The sequence below is a fragment of the Dreissena polymorpha genome, chromosome 1 (genome assembly GCF_020536995.1).
Source record: "Dreissena polymorpha isolate Duluth1 chromosome 1, UMN_Dpol_1.0, whole genome shotgun sequence".
NCBI lineage: Eukaryota > Metazoa > Mollusca > Bivalvia > Myida > Dreissenidae > Dreissena > Dreissena polymorpha.
The window spans coordinates 196,902,744-196,923,133 of NC_068355.1; the positions used below are offsets into that span (position 1 = coordinate 196,902,744).

At 38.4% G+C, this 20,390-nt stretch overlaps 3 protein-coding genes across 3 annotated transcripts; 2 read left to right on the plus strand and 1 right to left on the minus strand.

The window, feature by feature from the left end:
• Window positions 1–2,935: 2,935 nt before the first annotated feature.
• LOC127865662 (galanin receptor 2a-like) lies at window positions 2,936–4,543 on the plus strand. The gene is made up of 2 exons (XM_052405580.1): window positions 2,936–3,863; window positions 4,539–4,543. Exons 1-2 carry the CDS (start codon window positions 2,936–2,938, stop codon window positions 4,541–4,543), a joined length of 933 nt encoding a protein of 310 aa, XP_052261540.1.
• A 153-nt stretch (window positions 4,544–4,696) lies between these two features.
• On the minus strand, window positions 4,697–10,192 carry LOC127865669 (uncharacterized). Its single transcript, XM_052405591.1, has 4 exons — window positions 10,042–10,192; window positions 8,512–8,606; window positions 5,051–5,216; window positions 4,697–4,710 (listed from the first exon to the last, which is right to left on the minus strand). Exons 1-4 carry the CDS (start codon window positions 10,145–10,147, stop codon window positions 4,697–4,699), a joined length of 381 nt encoding a protein of 126 aa, XP_052261551.1. The 5' UTR covers window positions 10,148–10,192.
• An 897-nt stretch (window positions 10,193–11,089) lies between these two features.
• On the plus strand, window positions 11,090–14,286 carry LOC127865672 (NAD(P) transhydrogenase, mitochondrial-like). Its single transcript, XM_052405595.1, has 5 exons — window positions 11,090–11,714; window positions 12,065–12,252; window positions 13,220–13,384; window positions 13,800–13,809; window positions 14,216–14,286. Exons 1-5 carry the CDS (start codon window positions 11,090–11,092, stop codon window positions 14,284–14,286), a joined length of 1,059 nt encoding a protein of 352 aa, XP_052261555.1.
• The last annotated feature ends 6,104 nt before the right edge of the window (window positions 14,287–20,390 follow it).

The following is a 20,390-nucleotide window of genomic DNA, read 5'->3' on the forward strand; positions in this document are numbered from 1 at the left end:
CCATTATAAAACATCACGTGCATCATTAAATATATATTTTTTAATTATGAAAACATATTATATGTTCTACATGGTTTTGTTTAGTTTTTTTTACTCAACCAGAGAGACATTATAAAACATTGTTATATATAAAGCGCTTTACTTTTCTACATTACATAAAGATATATCGATTTTTTTGTAAAGTGTACGTGCTTGACATTTTTATAAAATAGCAGTGTTTATTTTTGTAATAAAATCGAAAATTGACATTTAATTTGATTCAATCCACATTGTTTAGCGGCCAAGCGCAGTATTCCGCTCTCGGCGGCCGATGGCGTATTGCAATATATATAATGAAAAGCTGGGTTTCTGACATAATTTCAATCGTTTTGTTGACGCGGAAGTGCTTTTCGGTGGCCAAAAATACTACTGTGCCCTTTATTTAAACCTAAATCAGTATTTTTTTTACACTTGAAGGTTTGTACAGCGGGGATTTCGGTACCGGCGCGGGTTTATGTGCTTGTTAAGAATTACCGAAATCCCCGCTAAGAGGCAACATATGCTGATTTATGCTTTGATTAAACATTGATAACTAAATTGCAAAAGTGTATAGCATATTGTAAATAAGGTAGTACGATATCATTTGTTTCATCTGATTTGTTTGGAAAATACTTTCTGAAGACTTATTATTACTATGTCATGTTATATTTACATATACTCTTGTGTAACCAATGTTTTAAATGTACATTTTACCTTTTTTACATTCGTTTACACATTTTTCACATTAATTAACTATTTAATAATGGAAAAAATATTCTGATAAGAGTGTTTAATGATTAACAATAATATGATTGTGTGCAAATAAACATTAATGCAAAGCCAAAACCCAAACATAATGACATATAGACCCTTTAAGGCGTAATATGGGGGATTGGCGTAAACATGGGTGATTTCGGCTCTGGGCGAACGAATATAGCAGTACCGAAATCCCCGCTAATTATTTTCCAAAAGAAGTAACCGAATGGGAGATAATACATGTCACTGGTTGCTAATGAAAAAAAACACTATAATAATTTTGTTGACACTTGAAGGTTTGTACAGCATGATTTCGGTACCGGCGCGCGTTTAAGTTCTTGTGGTGTAGAATTACCGAAATCCCCACTGAGAGGCAACTTAATGCTGTCAAGAGTGCTTAATAATTAACATTAATATAATTTTTTTGCACCTTAACATTCATGTGAAGTCAAAAAACATTCATACCGATGACCTATTGACCCTTTAAGGCGTAAATATGGGGATTTCGGTACTAGGCGGGCGAATGAAAAATTACCGAAATCCCCGCTATAAGTTTAGCTGCACTTATAGTTTTAGTTTTTTGTGTAAGTAAGCATTATGCAATATATACAATCTACATAACATCAAATAGCATATAACAGGCACCATATGTATATGAGAAACAACAACAAAATATTTCTTAAACATTAACGTCAAGTATTACTGAACTTTTTTAAAGAACTTTTTTATTTACCACGGCCGGAGTTCATAAAAGGTTACTTAAGTTTGCGAAATTTCGGTTTCGCAAAGTTTTTCCGGTGGCCGTTACAACAAAACTAAACAATTAAAATTAAATAACAAGTAGATTTATAACAAAAATCCGGATATTCCTACACATCCGAAATAGTATTTACTAATGAGTGTGTTCGTGTTAAAGTACGAAATCCAATGTTGTTTTGAATTTCTATATAGTAATTACTGCGGAAAAGATGAAAATAAACGTTATACAACATCTTTTTATATAAATTACCATTTAATCAAAACAAATCTGCAAAGGTCAATAAGTTCCGGAATGTACCTGAAAGCAAAAGGTTAAACATCACAATATCCGTATAAAAGAATAGTACCGACGAGAGAGTTGAAATATCCTCTAGTATATAAATCTGGCGCAGCAACCCATTAGGGGTTTCCTTGATGGCGGCGACAAACAACCTAGTAATTTTACTAATAGCTTCGATAATCAGTCTATTTTATCTACCGCTGCAAAATTATTAATAACTGTAAATATTTTACTAACAGCATTCCCTTTTGGTTCGCTCTTGACTAGAATCTAATTATGATTCCTGAATTTTGCATCAATTATTCACGTAATTAATTATTATATAATGTTTTAAAAGTAGTTTTTTTTACAGATTTTGTCATGTATTGAAGTTTGTCATTAAATGCTTTATATTGATCATGTAAACACTGGATCTAAAAAGCTCCAGTAAAAAAAACAAGAATAAAATTAAAGAAAGAAACAAAAGTAACCTTGAACTGGGCTCGAACCACTGACCTCTGGAGTAAAAGTCTATCGCTTGGACCACTCGGCCATCCGTGCTAAAGCAATGAGTGATGTATTTTATACTTTATATAAGCAATCCTCGTAGTATCACAAAACATAACGACAACAACAAAACTCTCCAAATTATTCAATCTTTTCGCGTTGCAACGCATGATAATTTTCAGGTTTTTAAATCGTCAAAAGATGCATATAATGGATATTGTAAAGCATGATAAATGTTCAGTATTACCGTTTCCTTACAAAAATCATAACTACAACGAAAATTTGCGAATCTGAATCAGTTTTTTTTATAAATTATGTCAATTTGCCAAAACGTGAAAAGGCCCCTTTTGAACACAATGATAACAGTATGAGATGATCAATTCTTCCCCCACTAGATTAATAACCTAAACATAGATGACACAGCCATCAGGCAAATTACACTTAAGAGACTTATATAGGCAGAACCAGATCCGCTATTTGCTGAGAATTTATGAAAAATTACCAGTTCTTTCATAGTAGAGAAATCTCAGATCGCGAATGACACAGGTGCCTGACCGAACATGAAAAGTGGCGCGATAAAAATAAAGAAAAGGAGTTATGAGCGAAAAAACAACAACAATCGAAACTTAGCAAATAATGGATGCAACTACAAAGTTTGCTATTAATGTTACATTGATAAACGTTACAGAACAGGAGACGTTCAACACGACGTTATCAAACTTTTCCGAGTGGAGTTTTCCGCCGGATGGTTACTACAAAAACACGAGTGTGCTGCTATGGAAGGTGATCCCGCCGATTCTTATTTTAATTGGAACGATCGGAAACGCTATGACTATATTCGTGCTGCTTCGTCAAAAGAAGATGACGTCAACGGCGGTGTTCCTGTTTGCTCTGGCGCTTTCAGATACATTCATCTTGTTTTGCGGACCCATGCCAGACTGGCTTTTCTATACCTGGGGCATTGACATCGAGTCGCTGAGTAACCCCGCGTGTAAGGCGATACTCTACCTAGAATACTGCAGCATCCACCTCTCCTCGTGGCTGATCGTGGTCGTCACGCTCGAGAGAACAGCTTGCGTGATGTTCCCGCATAAAATGAGACTTGGCTGTTCCCCACGAAACGCTGGGTTGATCATCGTCACCATTGTGCTAGCCGTCTTCGGAATTAATATAATACTACTCGTGATAGTTGATGTGAATGAATACACGGGCTGGACGTGCTATCCGTCCACGAAGGATTACTACGACCTATTTTACTACGTTTATGGATGGATCGACCTTACGTTAACTTTCGGCGCTCCGTTCCCGCTGCTACTCATTGGCAACGTCATCATCGTAGTGCAGCTCGCGCGTTCCCGTTCAAGACGTCAGCGGATGAACATTTCCGGTCAGACGCGCGACACGCGTCCAGTGTCCATTCTACTGATTGGGCTGTGCGTCTTGTTCTGTGTCACGATGTCACCAGTGTCAGTCTTTTTGTTGTATTCCCCCTACCAGTCTGAGAAGCTCCAGGCGCTCATGTCAGTTGATCCTTACACGGCCTGGTACGATACCGAGTATTGGGGTAAAAGTATGCCCATTTTGATTAAGACTATCTAAATTAATATATTTTAAAACTTAAAAAAATATTTCAAAAATGTTTTTTGAAAAGTTGGAAAAATTGACTTACGCAGTTTTTGCAGAAACAATTAGTGCACCAATGAGTGTTCAGGATTTTCTCACGTGCTCATAACTATGCCTTCCAATTGGATATGAAATCCAGTATTTTCGTAGAAAATGACCCGTGAACCCGCCGTTCTTATAAAAACAAATAACATTTTGCGCCAAATTTGACTTACGCGGTTTTCGAAGAACAGCGACGTTATGTAGAATAGATACGGTACACTGGTCATATATGATAAATATGACATAAGACCCATTTTCCCATGGTGTAGCTTATGTAGAATAAATAAGGTACACTGGCCAAATATGACATGAGACGCATCTTCTCATGTTGTGGCTCATATTGAATAATAATGGTACACTTTGTCAGGTCTCAACGATTTTTTCCTTCTTTATAAAGTACCGGTAAACGGCACTTTCCCAATTACGAAAAAACTACAAATTTCCCAATTGCTGGCCAAAATATTCCCAATTTAAGGTAAGAAAAAAATAAATTTTTTTTTTGGAAACTGCAACATTTTGTTAGTTTCCCTGTGCAGCTCTATGGTTTGAACCTAGGTAAATATAATATTGACAGCTTGAAAATACTAAGTTACCGATTTTAAAGTATTTTGGAGCATAAAATCAAATACACCAATTCCCAATTTGAGGGTTTCACGACTCGATTTTGCCCAATTTGAGGGTTTTCAAGACTCAATTTTTCCTAATTGGACCGGTATGGATACTTTATCCAATTCAGAGGTTTTTATCTGATTTTGGGGAAAGGGCCTGGCCTTTTTTGAGGGGAAAAAAATCGCGCAAAATGCCGGATTTGGGGGAAAATAAGGAAAGTCTTAAATAATCAATTCAACATATTTTGCTGTTTTTAAAACAAAATCAAGGCAACAGATAATTTAATTATGCAATATGTTATATTTTCTACACTGGATCAGGTTAACTTATGTATTTAAAGTTAAAAAAATGATGTCTGGGGGAAAATTTACCTGCTGAGGGGAAAAAAATCTGAGGGGAAAGGGCCGATTTTCGGCGGGTCCCAAAGAATGAAAAAAAGCCCTGCAATTGGACAAAAAAAAATCGCTGGGTCTGCACCTTTGACACGTTCCTCATCGGGCGTAATGGTGGCACACTTGATGCCCACATTGTACTTCTTGATGGCCTCGGCAGAGTCGATGGTGACCTGGTCGTCCGTGGCGTCGCGGTAGGGCAGACCGAGGTCGTAATACTTGCAGTCAAGCTCCAGGTAGGGGAAGATCAGCTGACAAATACAAGAGTTTATGAGCTTTACAGGCTTATCAGGGGCTGTATTCACCAACCCATTCTTAGACTTAAGAATAAAGAAAATACTTGGAACCAAGAAAAATGCATTCAGTGTTTGAATTTATAGATGCCTCCACTGGTAATTATGTCATTAACACAATGTTCTATATGAAGAATGCCATCGATAGAGGTGTTTAATAACACATTTTACTCAAAATTCAAGCAATTATTGAATATATCAATTTAAAGAATATTCTTTATTCTTAGACTTAAGACGGGCCCTGGGATGGCACTTTCAGCTGGTACGGAATTTTTCATTTGAAGGATGACTCTTCAAGCAAAAATCAGGCCTAAGCCGAAAGTAAGGTCTCTGATTAGCCTGTGCACATTGAATGTTATGAAAAATACATTATACATAATTTATTCAAAAGTGCAGTATTTAACAAGTCCAAGTTGGGGAACATTTTGGAGGCTAAAATTTGGAATGATTTCCCCATGAAATTGAAACAAATCTCCTTTGAAAAAAAGAGCATTGTTAGTGTGAGGAAATTTCAGCAGAACAAGTTTTCAAATGCTTTATAATGCGTTAATACGAATGCCTGTCTGTGATTATTTTTAATGAAGATATCTGTTTAAAGATACTACACATTCATTAGTTTAAGAACATAACTTAAAATATCTATTTCAGGGGTGGTATACCAGAAACATCTTAAGTCATTTCTTAAATAATTTCACTTAAGTTCAAAATTACAATGTTTTGAATTTCTTTACTAAATAAGGAAACCCATGTTTTTTTTTGTATTCCTATAATAACATTGGAACAATCATGCTATTTAAATGTATATCTTGATGCCAATATATTGCAATATGAAATGAAACACTTAAGAAAATTACCCAAGTTTAGGATAAGAATAAAATTGAACTTAAGATGCTTCTGGAATACGACCCCTGAACAGGCTAATGCCTTTGATATTACAATGACGACTTTGATACACATGTTTTGAGTTGAAGAATGTTAAGACTAAAAACTGCTTAGCTGGCACCAAGTTTGACATTACAGAAGGAACAAAGCTTTACATTCATATCCCCTCAGACCACATTTGGCCTGATTATCTGCATATCTCTTATCAGCCCTAGCCTGGTATTATATGCCTACCTACAGCCTACAAATTTAGTAGATTAGTAGATGTGCTCTTTATGTCTTAAACTAGATTACTGGCAATAATCAATAACTGAGTCAATAGTGAGTACATGTACCGGTAGTTGTATACAGTGTAGTACAGATAAGTAGTTTGTGATCTAACCCTTGCATGCTGGGAAATTTGTCGTCTGCTAAAATGTTGTCTGCTGAATTTTTAAAATTAGCATTTTCTTCGATTTTTTTTTGAAAGAATAATATCAGAATAGCAAACAGTTTGGATCCTGATGAGACGCCACATTTTGTGGCGTCTCATCTGGATCCAAACTGTTTGCAAAGGCTTTTAAAATTCGGTTCCCACACTGAAAGATTTAATGTATTTATTTGTTTTTGGAAACCTTCCCAGGGGTCTCTTCCTGGTTTGGGTGAACAGTACCTGTACCATCAGGTGGCGGAAAATTAGCTTGGTTTGTTTAAAAAGGGGGATTTTCCACCAATTAATATTTGAATACAAAATATATACCTTTTACATCATTTTTTGGTTTGTATTATCTTCATACTGTCCATACAGTTTCAACCTTAAAAACATTTCAATTCATTACATGGTGGGTGGGGTAATGACATTCAAGAATCAATAATTGTTTGGCTGTAAATTTCAGTACAAGGCAGTGTCTTGTCATTTTCATTACATTTTGGAAGCAGTAACAATGTCGAGGTATTGACACATTGTAGATTTTCATTTGTTTTGCTTAGTACTTTCTCGTTGTTGATTTCATTACCGGTACTTTGAATCTGACTAAGCGTTTTCTGTTTCAATACAATTTTAATTTTCTTGCATGAATTAGCAACGGTTTTCATAATTTTCTTTCGATATGATTTTTTATTATGCGACATGACAAAAGAAAGACCAAATGTATCAAAATATAAACTTTGGTTCCCAAATAATCACTGGCCTTTCGGCTATTTTTGTTGATGCTGTATTTTAAACCACGTGTTGTTATTGAATCAAAAACGGGTACCAGTTAAAGCAGGTGTGCGGAAAGGTTACACAGCACTACAAATTCTGTTTTCGATCCAAGGGGGAATTTTCGTCTGAAATGGGGGAAAAATATATACATTTTGACAGGGGCAATGGGGCTCAATTTCGGCCCTAAAAATTGCAGATCGAGACCCCTGCTTCCATTTGGAATATTTAAATATCATTTGGGGAAAATATATACTCTTTCAGACCAACATTTGAATGGAAACAAGAGATTTGTTTGTCAGAAACACAATGCCCCCTATTGCGCTGCTTTGAAGCCATATATTTGACCTTTGACTTTGAAGGATGACTAAAACCTTTACCACTCAAAATGTGCAGCTCCATGAGATTCACATGCATGCCAAATATCAAGTTGCTATCTTCATTATTGCAAAAGTTATCGCAAAACTTTAACCAAGGTTCAAGTTTTGGGACAGAATGACAGAATGACTGACAGACAGGCCAAAAACAATATACCCCCGATCATTCGATCCCGGGGCATAAAAACACACACTGCATAGCCATATAAAGAAACATGAACCTCACTGGCTACTTTGACCTTTTTTGGCTATTGCTATTAGGAATACTGTTTTTTTATGTGTTAACTTTATTTCTTTGAAATGTTGTACGAAATATTCGTTGATTTTGAGGGTTTATGTGCTTTTAATATTTGAACCTAACCATTGAAGTGCGAACCAGCTGCTGTGAGAATAAACTTTCAGTTATACACCACTCTCATATGCAATGATAGGCTAATTAGTAATCTGATAACAAGCCCTTGAGGGATATGCACTTGGGCAACCTGCTCTTGTTTGTTTAGTGTCTGTAAGACTGGCTGGCTGCTTTTGTCAATTAAGCAAAAGTTCATGCACAAACATTTTTTTTTTAAATCAACAATAAATGAAAAACCGTACTCATTAGCCATTTTTACAATTATGTCGCCATTGGCAACACATGCGCCAGTAATTTTAATAGGAGTGTTTTTTAGACCAAGGGTGTTTCATTAAGCCTTACACTATGGACGCAATCGCGCAAAAATCAATTGGTTAATACTAAATTATATGACATCATACCAGGGCTTCTAATAGGCAAAATATACAGCATTTATATAAATTATCGAAAACTGGTACAGACCTTTTCCTTGATCTTCTCCCAGATGATTCTTGTCATCTCGTCTCCGTCAAGTTCCACAACTGGGTTGGCCACCTTGATACGTTTTCTGTCGGAATCTGTCGATACAAACCATTTGTAAGCAAAAATATTCCAAATCATAAAAGGGTATAACACGAGTTGCCTTTTGGAAAAAAGGGGATTAAGGCATGTCCATAAAGCCATAAAGTGTTGCCCAAATAAGCCTTTGCATTCCGCACAGACTAATCAGGAACTACACTTTCCAAAAAAAGACTGGATTTTTCTTGAGAATACTTTCTTTAAAACATTTTTTCCATAAAAGCAGAAAGTGTCAACCCTGATAAGCCTTACCTGACTGCATAGCCTAATCTGAGAGACACTACACATTAAGCCCCATTTCCAAGATCGCTGCTCATTTATTAAATAACGTCTAAAATGGGGAAGTTATATTTTTAACCTTGCTTACAGACACAGTTGCAATAATCCAACTGATAAAAGGCTTTTGTGAACTCGCTGCCTGGCACTTTTAACGGTTATATAGACCGGAGACACATATTTTCTGGCTTAAATACACAAAATAATGCGCAAATTAAAACAACTTACATGATATAGTGTGCTCACAGAATAAAGATATTAATCCAATTTAATCCAAGTTTCAAACACCTCAACAATTCATGGAAATGTGTTATAATTTGCAATTGACAATGCAGAGTATTCCTAATTCGGAAATATGCAAACATTATTGCCTGTCTCCGGAATCCCTCGCAAGATAGATACTTGTCTAACTAAGCAATCGTGAAACATCCGATCCACTATCTTCTGAAACTTCATACAATAGATTGAATCGTCTATTCAAATCTTCTGATTTCGGTTTGACAACGATTTTATAACGCTATTCTTTATCAAGTTTTTGTTTTGAGCATTTCTCCATAAAATACACTGATTAATGAAGATGGTAACACATATATATTGTGTTTGTTATGATGTATGTGATAAATTTATTGAACTTGATTTTATAGACATGCATGAGAGATATTTTTTTACATGGTTTATGCCATTACAAGAAAGAACTTTGAGATGAACTTATACATATTAAAGCGCAAAGTATTTTAGAAGAACTAGGAATATAACATGTGGAAATGAGTAGCAAGCTTTGGCTTAATAGAGAATGCTCACATGGTCAAACATACACACCTGGTACATAAATAAAATACTGACAATGGGCTTAACAAGTTGCTGACAAGAAGCTAGCTAATTTTCATGTTAGATTTAGAAATTGCAAAGTGGGTGGGGATGTAGTTGTGAGCCTTATTACGGATGTTTTTAAACTTATTAATTTCAACTTATGAGTGACACATAGTTTAATGAATGCATAGCGAAATGATAGTTTTGGTACATTTTTCGAGCACCACTAAATATCGTGTGTAACCTACTTGTATCAATTTACAAGTTTTACGTTTAGATTAACAACGGGTGCTTGGTAAAGTCAAGGTTACTGAAACATAAAAAACTAACAAAACAAGTAAAACTTACGGTGTCTCTTTTGCTGCACACTCAGTGTTACTGGGGCAGCTAAATTATGCAAGTGACAGCCAGTTTTGCTGACAGTTTTCACAATTTTTGCGACAGAACTCGCCATAATTTTGCCCTTGTGTCGAAGAATTACCGGCACCGGAAATACTAGTGGAAGGTCCTAAATAATCAGCCTGTAGGTATATCCCGTGTTACCGGTCAAACACGTTCAAGAAATCGTTTGAAAGGCAAATACCACTTAACAAATGCTGAGTTTATGTTATAAACACAATAATTGCATTGTTTCATATTGTTTCGGAATCATCGCAATTTGTTCAAAATCTTGGTTTGTAGGTAAAAATTAAAATCTCCCTGTACGAGAATGAACTTTTCCAGGGATATCGTGACGTCAAACGTAACGAATTCTGATTGGTCCATTAATGTGTGTCCTCACGCGGATCGTCATTTCCGTGGCAAGACCTTCAGCTTCGCTTGGAAGGTACTGAAAAGTGCCGCATGCGGGGTGAATAAGGTAATGGCATGCATTTTCACGACTTTGTTTCATTTAGTAATGTACCAGTTTATGAATCGATAACTTTTTTATAACAACTTTTGGTTTAATTTTCAAAGACGTTTGCTAATTGGTAGCGGTAAAAGACAACGTCTGACCTTGCGTTTAGCGATCATACTTTTATATTAATTACATCTAAGAAAAGCAAGTTTAACGTTACCAATTGATTGTTTTGCTAAAGGAGCGTTAATCAAATCCCTTTGTTCCTGTTGGTTATTTACTTTTAAAAGAAAAGTGTCATGTATTGACATTAATATTCGGATATTAAAGTTCGGATAAGGTTACACAACACTAAAACTTACATTGTGTTCGATTCGATTGCATTTCACATTAAAAATTTGCTTTGATTGTTATCTGGTAAAGGCTTGCTTTCATTTGCTGAAAACTCCAGAATGTTTACTCTCTATAGTATTATTAAATGAATAGAGGAAGATCAACAAGTTTATTTTTCTTATTTCTATTTTACAAACACCTTCAGGTTGAAAACATTAATCAGCCATGTTTCCCCGAATCCAGTCGGTGTCCATGTTAGTGGACATGGGTTTCCACGTCCAGAAGCTTTCAGTAAGGTGTAGTCGTGGCTTCAAGAACGCTGCCCGAAACTACTGCCAAAAAGCCCCAAAAGAGGAGAAAGTAATCGCAGGAACGCCCTACAAAAAGCTCTCAGTCGGAGTTCCCAAGGAAAGTTTTCCCAATGAAAGGAGAGTAGCCATTTCTCCGACTGCCGTCCAAGCGCTAGTAAAGAAAGGCTGGAATGTGAACATTGAAGATGGTGCGGGGGTTGAAGCCAAATTCACGAATGCAAACTTCCAGGAGGTCGGTGCCAAGATAACTGCAAAGAGTGAAACGTACAAGTCTGACATTGTGTTGAAAGTGAGACCACCAAGCGATTCTGAAATTCCGCTGTTTAAAGAGAATGGTACCTTGATCAGCTTTCTCTACCCACAACAAAATGCAGAGCTTGTAAAGAAACTTGCCGCTCACAAACTCACCACATTCGCCATGGACAAGGTGCCAAGAATCTCCAGAGCTCAGGTTTTCGACGCTTTGTCCTCCATGGCCAACATTTCTGGTTACAAGGCTGTGATTGAAGCCGCCAACAACTATGGCAGGTTTTTCAGTGGTAAGTGTATGGAAATGTAGGCTACAAAATATCAGAAGAAAACTATTTCATGTTTGATCCACATCTGATTCTTGATGACTTGGGCGATTTGATAAAAACTGTTGTACAGGAATTCAAGTCTTTATTTCTACAAGAAAACCAAACTCTTGTTCAGGGTAATTAAGTTTCTAAAAGTTATAAGAAATGCACAATATTTCTTGTCAGTTTTGGGGAAAGGCTGATTGGTTAAAGTAAAGAGCATGTTAAAGTCTAAAATGTGAAGTCAAATCAAAAAGCTTTTAATAAAGCATGGTTTGTTGTAAAACTAAAATTATGAAAATTTATTGCTAATGGTCTCTCTTCTTACATAGGCCAGATCACAGCTGCAGGCAAGGTGCCCCCGGCGAAGGTGTTTATAATCGGAGGCGGTGTGGCTGGTCTTGCAGCTGCGGGTGCAGCCAGAAACCTTGGAGCTATCACGCGGCTCTATGATGTGAGGCCGGCGGTGAAGGAACAGGCAGAATCTCTTGGAGCGGAATTCTTAGAAGTCTCTGTTAAGGTTCGGAATTTTTTTCTGAATTTGTTCACCAATAAAAGCGGTTTCATTGTTGATAAATCAATACATTTTTAAAAATAAAATAGTGTCTGAACACCTTTTAACTGCTATACGTGTTTTACCCCCAGTTATTCTGCTTCTCTGAGCAACTTAAAAGAAGAAAGCATAATTATTTATGAAGGAAAAATAGTAAATGATTCTCTTTTTCAATTTTTCTCCAGGTTTTTCTATAAAACATTGGACATCTTATAACTGCTGAGTATTTTTTTCCAGTTCTAAATATTATTCTTCACTAAAAAATTCAGCCATCATTATTCATGAGGAAGAATGAACAGTATTATATTGTCCTTAGAAAAATAGCAATAGCATTATCTATTCTTCGTGAAAGATCCTTTCACATTTACTCACAAATCGTAGTATACACAATTTTAAAGTACTTGCCGCAGAAATCTTTCACAAATCAATTAAAAAAAAGCCCTTGCCTGATTTAGTTTCTCGTATGATCATCCTTTTACTACCACCCACATAGAAGGTTGCCAACACCAATTGCATGACACATTTTGTGTTCATTTATGCAGAATCTAACTCAATGCCAGACGGCTTTGACAAATCATTCAACAATTGAGATTTCAATGTCACAGCAATGACTGTGTATACTAACAAGCCCTTTTGGGAAAAATGAAATATCCGGATTGGGAATTTGTTTGCGTGCAAAAACCACTGATTTTAAAAAAGGATTTTCATTTAACACTTTATAATATTTCAAATTATGAGCACAAAATCATATAAATTATGGTAATATTCTTTGTAAGATGCAATTTAAGTAAAAGTGAGATTTAAAAATAATTAGACACTTGTATAAAAAAAAACTTTCGTACTATTTTTTCTTGGGTTACTGCTGTACATATATATTCTGACAGATGGCCTGACCACAAAATAAGTCCTGATTGTTTTAATGTTTGTCCCTCAGGAATCCGGCGCCGCGGCTGGTGGCTACGCCAAGGACATTAAAGAAATGTCAACAGAGTTCCAGGACGCTGTCAAGGCGCTGTACGCCAAGCAGTGCAAGGAGGTGGACATCATCATCACCACGGCTCTCATTCCTGGGAAAAAGGCCCCCATTCTGATCACAAAGGTTTGGTTCCACAATGGTTATCGAGTTCAGCAAGATTCACTTAAACCTTTCCCACTTAGAAGCAAAGTGAAAATGGCTATTTGCAAGCAGTATAAAACCAGAACAGCCTGCAAGAGTAACTCACAGTCTGTTCAGGTTTTATGCTGTTTGCTGTTCATCAGTGTCTAAGGGTTAGAATGATGCCTTTGAAACTTGAATCTAGGAAAAAAGGTCTTTAATCAAATGTAACTTTTTAAGGTACTACAAATGCGTCAAAATACGTATATAAGTGGGAAAGAGTTAATTAAATGAAATTTCTTCTAAATTATTTGGATTGAAAGTTCTTTTAATTTCTCGTGAAATTGAGTCTGATATTAATAGAAATGAATATTTAATTTCATTATGTACATGATAATTACCCATATTTTCTTATTAGTACCAACACGGTACGTTACATAAATGATACTGTAAAGAATTGTTATCCTATTTCTTACCCTAAGGCTGACTTCAAGTCTGGAGACGCTTTTATGCATTGATGGAATTAAGTTTATGTTAAAATATTTTAATCGCTACACACATGAGGTCCAAGAGCGTTAATTTGAGAGTATGGTATATTAATGGAGGGGTTTATTGTGTACTTCTATTAAGATCTTGGAATTTCAAGTATTAAAGGTTGTGTGGTGAAGGCATTATAACTTCAAATATTAATAGTGTTTGTGTAGTCGATATCACCTCAGAGACTATTATTAAGCTTCCATTGACCTTTGGCATAGTTAAAGTTAGAAAATTTTAAAGACATCACGTTGCCTGTGGTTTCTGCTAAATAACTATTGGTGTATTCTACTTGTTCAGGAAATGATCGAGACAATGAAGCCAGGCTCGGTGGTTGTGGACCTGGCTGCGGAGGCTGGTGGGAACATTGAGACAATCCGACCAGGCGAGCTGTACAAGTACAAGGATGTGGTACACATCGGCTACACCGACCTGCCCAGTCGTCTGCCCACCCAGTTCAGTACACTGTATGGGAACAACATCACCAAGCTGCTACTGTCTATGGGTAAGTGTATGGGACTGTATGGGAACAACATCAACAAGCTGCTACTGTCTATGGGTAAGTGTATGGGACTGTATGGGAACAACATCACCAAGCTGCTACTGTCTATGGGTAAGTGTATGGGACTGTATGGGAACAACATCACCAAGCTGCTACTGTATATGGGTAAGTGTATGGGACTGTACAGGAACAACATCACCAAGCTGCTACTGTCTATGGGTAAGTGTATGGGACTGTATGGGAACAACATCACCAAGCTGCTACTGTCTATGGGAAAGTGTATGGGACTGTATGGGAACAACATCACCAAGCTGCTACTGTCTATGGGTAAGTGTATGGGACTGTATGGGAACAACATCACCAAGCTGCTACTGTCTATGGGTAAGTGTATGGGACTGTATGGGAACAACATCACCAAGCTGCAACTGTCTATGGGTAAGTGCATGGGACTGTATGGGAACAACATCACCAAGCTGCTACTGTCTATGGATAAGTGTATGGGACTGTATGGGAACAGCATCATCAAGCTGCTACTGTCTATGGGTAAGTGTATGGGACTGTATAGGAACAACATCACAAAGTTGTTACTGTCTATGGGTAAGTGTATGGGACTGTACAGGAACAACATCACCAAGCTGCTACTGTCTATGGGTAAGTGTATGGGACTGTACGGGAACAACATCACCAAGCTGCTACTGTCTATGGGTAAGTGTATGGGACTGTACGGTAACAACATCACCAAGCTGCTACTGTCTATGGGTAAGTGTATGGGACTGTACGGGAACAACATCACCAAGCTGTTACTGTCTATGGGTAAGTGTATGGGACTGTACAGGAACAACATCACCAAGCTGCTACTGTCTATGGGTAAGTGTATGGGACTGTACAGGAACAACATCACAAAGTTGTTACTGTCTATGGGTAAGTGTATGGGACAGTACGGGAACAACATCACCAAGCTGCTACTGTCTATGGGTAAGTGTATGGGACTGTACGGTAACAACATCACCAAGCTGCTACTGTCTATGGGTAAGTGTATGGGACTGTACGGGAACAACATCACCAAGCTGCTACTGTCTATGGGTAAGTGTATGGGACTGTACGGGAACAACATCACCGAGCTGCTACTGTCTATGGGTAAGTGTATGGGACTGTACGGAAACAACATCACCAAGCTGCTACTGTCTATGGGTAAGTGTATGGTACTGTAAGGGAACAACATCACCAAGCTGCTACTGTCTATGGGTAAGTGTATGGGACTGTACGGGAACAACATCACCAAGCTGCTACTGTCTATTGGTAAGTGTATGGGACTGTACGGAACAACATCACCAAGCTGCTACTGTCTATGGGAAAGTGTATGGGACTGTACGGGAACAACATCACCAAGCTGCTACTGTCTATGGGTAAGTGTATGGGACTGTATGGGAACAACATCACCAAGCTGCTACTGTCTATGGGTAAGTGTATGGGACTGTAAGGGAACAACATCACCAAGCTGCTACTGTCTATGGGTAAGTGTATGGGACTGTATGGGAACAACATCACCAAGCTGTTACTGTGTATTGGTAAGTGTATGGGACTGTATGGGAACAACATCACCAAGCTTCTACTGTCTATGGGTAAGTGTATGGGACTGTACGGGAACAACATCACCAAGCTGCTACTGTCTATGGGTAAGTGTATGGGACTGTACGGGAACAACATCACCAAGCTGCTACTGTCTATGAGTAAGTGTATGGGACTGTACGGGAACAACATCACCGAGCTGCTACTGTCTATGGGTAAGTGTATGGGACGGTACGGAAACAACATCACCAAGCTGCTACTGTCTATGGGTAAGTGTATGGGACTGTATGGCAACAACATCACCAAGCTGCTACTGTCTATGGGTAAGTGTATGGGACTGTATGGGAACAACATCACCAAGCTGCTACTGTCTATGGGTAAGTGTATGGGACTGTATGGGAACAACATCACCAAGCTGTTACTGTGTATTGGTAAGTGTATGGGACTGTATGGGAACAACATCACCAAGCTGCTACTTTGTATGGGTAAGTGTATGGGACTGTATGGGAACAACATCACCAAGCTGCTACTGTCTATGGGTAAGTGTATGGGACTGTACGGGAACAACATCAGGGGACAAAAATATTTCTAAACTGCACTCGTCCTGCAGGACAAGTGCATTAAAATTTTCACTCGTCCTGCAAACGCATGCACTTGTCCTTAAAATATGGGTGAAATGAAGATTGCAAAGGGCTGATATGACTAATAAAGTTTCTTGTATCATTGCTAAATTGCTGCTTACTCAGTTGTTCATGCCAGCTGATCACAAAATAAATGTTAAGCAGTGAAATAAATTACTTTATTTATGAGGAACACACAATAAATAATTGAAGACAATTTTGTGTTTGCCGTTTTTCTAATACTCGCGTGCTTTCCGTTTCGGACGTTTGAACATCGCTACCGCCAACTTTAAAGAACGCTTGTGTGTCAGACATTTTTCTGACGAATTTCAGACTGGTTTGAAACCGTACTTCGCGTTTAAATAATTCTTTAAAAATCAATACTTACAGTGAATGCATAGGTTGGTTCCCTATCACCATGGACGCGCAAAGTTTACACCAAAAAGCCAATATTTACTGGGGACACAGTCTCGCATAACAACGTGCATCTGCTGTATGGAATTTACAATTACAATTTCCGGTTCATTCACGATCTACTTTCGGAATAGATATGATTTAAGAAAATGATTTTATTTAATGAAAACAAGTCTTACTCGTCAGAAAATACATATTTTAACATCAGCTTTTTTCACTCGTTCTGTAGGACGAGAGCTTTAGGGAAATTCACTCGTCCTTTCGAGATTTTACTCGTCAATACGAGCGGACCAGTGGTATTTTTGTCTCCTGAACATCACCAAGCTGCTACTGTCTATGGGTAAGTGTATGGGACTGTATGGGAACAACATCACCAAGCTGCTACCGTCTATGGGAAAGTGTATGGGACTGTACGGGAACAACATCAACAAGCTGCTACCGTCTATGGGTAAGTGTATGGGACTGTACGGGAACAACATCACCAAGCTGCTACTGTCTATGGGTAAGTGTATGGGACTGTACGGGAACAACATCACCGAGCTGCTACTGTCTATGGGTAAGTGTATGGGACTGTATGGGAACAACATTGCCAAGCTGCTACTGTCTATGGGTATGGGACTGTATGGGAACAACATCACCAAGCTTCTACTGTCTATGGGTAAGTGTATGGGACTGTATGGAAACATCATTACCAAGCTGCTACTGTCTATGGGTAAGTGTATGGGACTGTACGGGAACAACATCACCAAGCTGCTTCTGTCTATGGGTAAGTGTATGGGACTGTATGGGAACAACATCACCAAGCTGCTACTGTCTATGGGTAAGTGTATGGGACTTTTTAATCTGTACCATGTATGGGAACAACATCACCAAGCTGCTACTGTCTATGGGTAAGTGTATGGGACTGTACGGGAACAACATCACCGAGCTGCTACTGTCTATGGGTAAGTGTATGGGACTGTACGGAAACAACATCACCAAGCTGCTACTGTCTATGGGTAAGTGTATGGTACTGTAAGGGAACAACATCACCAAGCTGCTACTGTCTATGGGTAAGTGTATGGGACTGTACGGGAACAACATCACCAAGCTGCTACTGTCTATTGGTAAGTGTATGGGACTGTACGGAACAACATCACCAAGCTGCTACTGTCTATGGGAAAGTGTATGGGACTGTACGGGAACAACATCACCAAGCTGCTACTGTCTATGGGTAAGTGTATGGGACTGTATGGGAACAACATCACCAAGCTGCTACTGTCTATGGGTAAGTGTATGGGACTGTAAGGGAACAACATCACCAAGCTGCTACTGTCTATGGGTAAGTGTATGGGACTGTATGGGAACAACATCACCAAGCTGTTACTGTGTATTGGTAAGTGTATGGGACTGTATGGGAACAACATCACCAAGCTTCTACTGTCTATGGGTAAGTGTATGGGACTGTACGGGAACAACATCACCAAGCTGCTACTGTCTATGGGTAAGTGTATGGGACTGTACGGGAACAACATCACCAAGCTGCTACTGTCTATGAGTAAGCGTATGGGACTGTACGGGAACAACATCACCGAGCTGCTACTGTCTATGGGTAAGTGTATGGGACGGTACGGAAACAACATCACCAAGCTTCTACTGTCTATGGGTAAGTGTATGGGACTGTATGGGAACAACATCACCAAGCTGCTACTGTCTATGGGTAAGTGTATGGGACTGTATGGGAACAACATCACCAAGCTGCTACTGTCTATGGGTAAGTGTATTGGACTGTATGGGAACAACATCACCAAGCTGTTACTGTGTATTGGTAAGTGTATGGGACTGTATGGGAACAACATCACCAAGCTGCTACTTTCTATGGGTAAGTGTATGGGACTGTATGGGAACAACATCACCAAGCTGCTACTGTCTATGGGTAAGTGTATTGGACTGTACGGGAACAACATCAGGGGACAAAAATATTTCTAAACTGCACTCGTCCTGCAGGACAAGTGCATTAAAATTTTCACTCGTCCTGCAAACGCATGCACTTGTCCTTAAAATATGGGTGAAATGAAGATTGCAAAGGGCTGATATGACTAATAAAGTTTCTTGTATCATTGCTAAATTGCTGCTTACTCAGTTGTTCATGCCAGCTGATCACAAAATAAATGTTAAGCAGTGAAATAAATTACTTTATTTATGAGGAACACACAATAAATAATTGAAGACAATTTTGTGTTTGCCGTTTTTCTAATACTCGCGTGCTTTCCGTTTCGGACGTTTGAACATCGCTACCGCCAACTTTAAAGAACGCTTGTGTGTCAGACATTTTTCTGACGAATTTCAGACTGGTTTGAAACCGTACTTCGCGTTTAAATAATTCTTTAAAAATCAATACTTACAGTGAATGCATAGGTTGGTTCCCTATCACCATGGACGCGCAAAGTTTACACCAAAAAGCCAATATTTACTGGGGACACAGTCTCGCATAACAACGTGCATCTGCTGTATGGAATTTACAATTACAATTTCCGGTTCATTCACGATCTACTTTCGGAATAGATATGATTTAAGAAAATGATTTTATTTAATGAAAACAAGTCTTACTCGTCAGAAAATACATATTTTAACATCAGCTTTTTTCACTCGTTCTGTAGGACGAGAGCTTTAGGGAAATTCACTCGTCCTTTCGAGATTTTACTCGTCAATACGAGCGGACCAGTGGTATTTTTGTCTCCTTAACATCACCAAGCTGCTACTGTCTATGGGTAAGTGTATGGGACTGTATGGGAACAACATCACCAAGCTGCTACCGTCTATGGGAAAGTGTATGGGACTGTACGGGAACAACATCACCAAGCTGCTACCGTCTATGGGTAAGTGTATGGGACTGTACGGGAACAACATCACCAAGCTGCTACTGTCTATGGGTAAGTGTATGGGACTGTACGGGAACAACATCACCAAGCTGCTACTGTCTATGGGTAAGTGTATGGGACTGTATGGGAACAACATTGCCAAGCTGCTACTGTCTATGGGTATGGGACTGTATGGGAACAACATCACCAAGCTTCTACTGTCTATGGGTAAGTGTATGGGACTGTATGGAAACAACATTACCAAGCTGCTACTGTCTATGGGTAAGTGTATGGGACTGTACGGGAACAACATCACCAAGCTGCTTCTGTCTATGGGTAAGTGTATGGGACTGTATGGGAACAACATCACCAAGCTGCTACTGTCTATGGGTAAGTGTATGGGACTTTTTAATCTGTACCCTGTATGGGAACAACATCACCAAGCTGCTACTGTCTATGGGTAAGTTAATGGGACCCAGTCCATTACACTGTATTGGAACAACATCCCCAATCTGCTTCTTTTTATGGTT